This window comes from Acipenser ruthenus, chromosome 2, assembly GCF_902713425.1.
Source record: "Acipenser ruthenus chromosome 2, fAciRut3.2 maternal haplotype, whole genome shotgun sequence".
Classification (NCBI taxonomy): Eukaryota; Metazoa; Chordata; class Actinopteri; order Acipenseriformes; family Acipenseridae; genus Acipenser; species Acipenser ruthenus.
Genome location: NC_081190.1, coordinates 84,905,020 through 84,911,176, shown reverse-complemented (window position 1 = coordinate 84,911,176; position 6,157 = coordinate 84,905,020). Strand labels below are relative to the sequence as shown.

Here is a 6,157-nt window from a genome sequence, read left to right as displayed (position 1 = left end):
CTGTCTGAGGCAAAGGTGAAAGCCGGTGTCTTCGTCAGACCACAGATAAAGAAGATCCTGGAGTGCAATGAATTCCCCAAGAAGCTCACTAGTAAGGAGAACGTGGCTTGGAACAGCTTTGTCGCAGTGGTTTGGGGCTCCCTGGGCAATCACAAGGCCGAAAACTGTGTGGAGCTGGTTGAGACTCTGGTGAAGAACTACGGCACAATGGGCTGTAGGATGTCCCTCAAAGTCCATATCCTTGATGCTCATCTTGATAAATTCAAGGAGAACATGGGAGCGTACTCAGAGGAGCAAGGCGAGCGCTTCCACCAGGATATACTGGACTTTGAACGCCGCTACCAAGGACAGTATAACGAGAACATGATGGGAGACTACATTTGGGGGCTGATTCGTGAAAGTGATTTACAGTATAATCGTAAATCTCGAAAAACTACTCACTTCGAAATCTTTTGTAGTCATTTTTGTATTACTTTAGTATAAATACATGTTAATTTGGATTCATATGTTGTTTTTTTCTGACTTTATGTGAACGAAAAGACACAAATTCGCCCGTTTTCTCATTGGAAATAGGTACATTTAAAAATATCACTGTCCTGGTCACAAAAGCAAAGTTTGTGGGGAATAATAGCCATTTTCTATACTTTTGAGGCATAAGCAATTAGGAAATAACACTTACTACCCAGGAACAAAAATTGTGTTACATATAGACAGTTTGCCAAATCTGTTAACAGACAAATAGAAATACTCAGTTTAAACAGAGCACTGCAAACTGACACATGCAGCAGTAAACAAAATAAATCAAGCACAAATGTCAGCAGAAATCACAATTCTTTATTATTACTTAAATATATGAACCAGTCCTTTACCATTATGGCAAGAAATATGTACACTGTATCCCATGGTATTAACTGCAGGTTTCCAAAAAGGACAGACAAATAAAGGTATCATTTCAACTGTAGTGAAGAAAGAGAACTACTCACGTTTTCCTCACAAATCCGTGTGGAAGACAAACTTGGTCTATTGTAATACTTCAACATCACATGCGATATTAAAAAGTCAAATGCCACATAAATTTCATTTTTTTTTTTTTAACACAATGACGCCACAATAGCCATTCACAGAAAATAAGTAACTTTTTTCCACAGATCTTATTGGCAGGATAACATGGATCAATATACTTATGTACCAAAAACAAAAAAAACAAAAAAAACATGTATATCTCAAAACCAAGTGATAACTAATAGGTTGGACATCTATGCCACTATTAATAACATCCATTAATTGTTAATAATATTGTTTTAAGTTGACTTAGCAACACCCAAGTTGAAATAATACAAAGCATAGATTCTTACAAGGACTGAACTACGTACAGACTGCTTAGATCTAGCAACACTGATTGAGATATGATGCACTACACAGCACTACCGTACATAGTTTAGCCCCACCAGTAAGAAACAGTTTAAGAAAGAAACTAAAAACTAAAAAAACATATTCCTTGGAGAAAGAAAAGAGCAACTTGATATTGGCAGGTTACTTCACAATTACACAAAAAGTAGCAAAACAGTCCAGCTCACTAATGATACAAAAGAAAATATCACGTTATAAATTCAAAAAGCATTCCCTGTGTCCACCCAATGGGGTTTAGTTATTTAACATTCTCTATTGTGCTGTGTTTCTGACAACCAACGTATAGCCAAAAAGATACTGTTTTTTGAAGTTTTCTGTTTCTTTCCTTATATATATATATATATATATATATATATAATTATAATTATTATTATTATTATCATATTATTTTTCCCCCAATATATTGTCCAGATAAACTATAAATAGCTACCCCAACAAAGCAGGTAAACTGAATCCACAAAATGCTTCTAAAGCCCTAATATTCCCAGTGAAAGCAACTGTAGCATTTTACTTCAATCACAAAATATGTAGAACATCACCATACAAAAGCAAGCTTGGTTACAAAAATCAAATGTATTGCACACAAACTGAAAAAAAAGGGAAAAGACATATATCAACCTGAAATGTGTCAAAAGATGACACCAATATGAAAGAGGATATGGAACTAGTTATCAAATCTCACTTTTATAAGTACATCAACATGTTTGATCCACTAATTGTTAACAATTAATAAACAGTTACCATACATGTATGATCAAAAATTGTTTTACTGCACTAACTGCTGATGTAACAGGTCCTTGATATATTTCTCCAGTTTGTACTGACCTATATAATGAAGGGAATGATGTGGTCAAAAAGATTTCAAAAGTAAAAGAGTCAAGAGTTGTCAGTAAACCTATATTTCTGTAGGTCATCCTAGAAGATATACAAAGCTTTTTTAAAAACAAACATGTATACAACAACAACAACAAAAAAAAATGCAGAATACATTTCTTATAATGACTACATTGAGCATCACAAAACTTGGCATACATAATGACATCTTTTTTTGCTTTATTGTCTTCATTTTGCATGTAACATTCCCTCCAATCAAGTGTAAACAATAAGTAGAGATGGAATAAACAACAGATGATACGCCATGAATGTGTTTGATGGGACATCCATCCGAGGTTCATGCATGGGGAGAGACCGGACAGCCTGATAATGAGGACAGCCTTCTGAGCGCTTGTATCCTGTGACTGCAGCAGCAGAGGCACCATTAACCATGATCTGAAACCAAAAATATTATTATTAATGATAATAATAATAATAATAATAATAATAATAATAATAATAATAATAATAATTATACAAACTGCTCAAAAAACTTTCAGTACAATGCATAGAGAGTACTGAAAATAAATTGATTGTAAAATTATCATTTCTTGGACTACTTTTACTGACTGTTCCCCCCCTGCCACAGCTATGAAATCAAAACTGGAGATTTGGTTGACGTCTTCACCTTATTTCATGGGCACAGTCGGAGAGCCAGAGCGGTGGAAGTGAATGTTCTGCCACTTGCCATCACGGCGATGCCACACGCGAGTCTCCTCAGACTGCATGGTCTTTGGCATGCTGCTCCCGTCCATGTACTGGGTCAGGCGGATGTAGGCTATGCAGGCCGCGTCCTCCCCAATCAGGTGCACGTGGGGGTTCAGGATGATGGTGTGGATTGGCTTGTTGCTCTTGGACAGAGCTAGAAGAGAAAAGTGGGATCAGTCGTGTATAATGTTCTTGCATGTTATGTCCCCTTGGGTTGGCAGGGCCCTTTAGTTTTAGTTTTGAGTAATGTATTTATTTTGAACCAACCTTTTTCATAGAAACATAATTAAACTGTACAACAGGTGGCAGATGCTCAGCTACTTAAATCACTTTTTGACTTGCAGAAATTTGAGTGAAAATATTTTCCAACTCATTTGCTTTTTATTGTAACAGTAACCAGATATCACTGCCTGCTCCTGTTGTCACAGTAAGTGGCCAGTTGAACAATTGATAAGTTTCATGAATGAAGAACCCCAGTCTGCTTAAAGCAAATATGTTAATCTAAAAGGCAATTTAATATAGTATGCGCCTAAAAAACAAACACTCACAATAAAGGGCTTATGTATAATTTCCAGGTTTAAAAAATTAAATTCAGACAAACAAAAAAAAAACACTGAAGTCGCCTGAGGCAGGCTTCGACCTTGATTCTGCTGTTCATGTCGAGTCCCTAGCACCCCAATGGCCCTTAAAGATATATTGCATTTAAAAGGTGAAATTCAGCAATTTAAAACCCCACTGACCCTATTGTGGACGTGATGAGACACAAGAAGATTTAATGCTGAAGGACTTTTCCTCCTTAACAAAATTAGGTAAACTCTGTGGTAATCCTTGAACTGTTCTAGAGATGAGTTTAACTTACCATTTTCAAAGTAGAACCTGTGGAAGTCAGTGCCTTCAACCAGGTTGCCTAAGGCTTCGGGCTCAAACGCTGTCAAACCTGGGTCACAAATCTTCCTGCATAATGAAAGAGACAACAAGGTGTAACAGGGCAGCAGTGTGGAGTAGTGGTTAGGGCTCTGGACTTCTGACCGGAGGGTCGTGGGTTCAATCCCTTGTGGGGGACACTGCTGCTGTACCCTTGAGCAAGGTACTTTACCTAGATTGCTCCAGTAAAAACCCAACTGTATAAATGGGTAATTGTATGTAAAAATAATGTGATATCTTGTAACAATTGTAAGTCGCCCTGGATAAGGGCGTCTGCTAAGAAATAAATAATAATAATAATAACATCATGTGGAATAATTGGAGGAGCAGCTGTTTAGGCTTTACAGACAGGTGATGTTTATATAGAGGTTATTTAACATGGAGGACATACTTGTATTGATTAATTTCAGTGTTCACTGAACAGGTGGCTTTTTAATACAGATGGTCTTTAAAAAAAAGATTGTATGTAAGTATGTATGTATGTATGTATGTGTATATATATATATATAATTAGGGCTTTTCCAATTAACAGATTAATCGGACCGATTAATCAACTAGAGAGTTGATTGCAGATTATTTTTTTTTTACAATTTAATTGTGCAGAATATTTTTTTTTTATATAAAATAATATCAACCAATAGAAGATCTGAATTTTCTCCACGGCAGTCTAATCATAAGCGAGCGGAGGCGGGACAAACAGTTGAAGGTATTCTCTGTTTCAGTTGAAGGTCTTGTGAGTTTAACCAATGGGAAAGTCAAAGATCTGCTGGGTAAGCAGTGTAATAATAGCTGAATTTCATGCTATATTGCTTATTATAGAGACTGTTATTGAGAATTATATTGAGAACTTCAAAGTAATATTTCAAATTACTTTTCACAAATAAAAAAAAATTAAAAAAATGTCATCAGACAACAGAGATGTCATAGTTGATTTGGTTACGAATCAATTTTCAAGAAGAACTTTCTCAGAAAAAAATTGAGATTGTTAAAAAGGGAGGTATACACCACAAATACCCAAACTCACACATGAAGAGAAAGGATACATGTGCACTTCCAAAATTCAAGTTATGAAAGGTATCCGTGGCTTATCGGTAGCTGTCAATTAAAGAAATAATAATGCTGGAACTATCTTTTGTTCAATACCGAAATGGCAAAATGGAACAGCATTGGCTACAGCAATCTAGAATGTCTAATGAAGTCAGCAGAAAAACATGATCTTCAACTGGATGAGCAGAAGCTTAGGGATACAGTACATCACAATGAGCAAGTAAGAAAAAATCATGCGGTTCTTTGAAACGCTAGATTGATTCTGTTGGTTACCTTGGCAAGCAAGAACTGGCTTTCAGAGGGCATGACGAAGGCATCAATTCCTCAAATAGAGGAACTGGTGCCTTCAGATTAATCAACTAATGCCCATAAATTAACCAATCAAAAATTGTAATCGAGTGACAGCCCTAATATATATATGTGTGTATATATATATATATACTGTCCTGACTTTCTCATATAAAGAATACAATTCATATGCCACTGCTTTGTTAAAGATATTCTACAGGCAACACTGAGGTGGACAATATAAAAAAGTGCAGAAATCAGTCTCGTTTAGTTATCAGATTCATCTGAGTAGGCGCAATCACAGAAGCACTCCTGATAAGGCCACAAAAGCAAACATGATTACTCACGTGTAGGCTTCAAAATCTCCATTGTTGATTGCTTCAATCAGCTGCTCTGTAACCTTAATAATCTCTTGTTTGCGAGCTGGAACACAAAGAGTAATCAGATCACATGAGACATTGGTTATGGTAAGGATTGCTGTTTTCCATTTACTGATATAAAACAGATACCAAACATACAAACCTGAAGAACTGTGCTGAGGTAGTTTCTATTGCAAACCGCTTAATGACCTCCTTGCTCATCCTATTAATCAAATTACCTACCTAATGTCGTGTCTGCCTAAAGTAGTTCCATTTGTAGGAGGGAAAGGGCACTGTAGTGCACGTCACAATGCATCAAAGTCCTTTAAATGTCAATGTATATTTAGTTACCTCTGTTGCAACAAAGCTTTAAAGATAACCCAACCTGCCACTCTTACTGTATATATACACATCACCTTGATAGCTTATTTTAAGTCACGTCTACTTTTATTAGCACACCCTGCACTATTCCTTTTGTTTTACAGTTTCATGACACTCGCCCATGGTGTAGTGACAACTTACCATATGCACAGAAAAGGAAACATTGA

General features: G+C 36.2%; 1 protein-coding gene across 12 annotated transcripts in view; it reads right to left on the bottom strand.

The window, feature by feature from the left end:
* Positions 1 to 814: 814 nt before the first annotated feature.
* LOC117409482 (calcium/calmodulin-dependent protein kinase type II subunit delta) overlaps positions 815 to 6,157 on the bottom strand; it is a 144,490-nt gene continuing 139,147 nt past the window's right edge. For all 12 annotated transcript variants that reach the window (XM_059002881.1, XM_059002879.1, XM_059002884.1 and 9 more), the window contains 4 exons: positions 5,598 to 5,673; positions 3,851 to 3,945; positions 2,912 to 3,145; positions 815 to 2,679 (listed from right to left, as the gene is read on the bottom strand). In XM_059002881.1, the coding sequence (XP_058858864.1) occupies positions 2,913 to 3,145; positions 3,851 to 3,945; positions 5,598 to 5,673 (404 nt within the window). In that variant the 3' untranslated portion in view covers positions 815 to 2,679; position 2,912. The remainder of the gene's footprint in view (positions 2,680 to 2,911; positions 3,146 to 3,850; positions 3,946 to 5,597; positions 5,674 to 6,157) is intronic.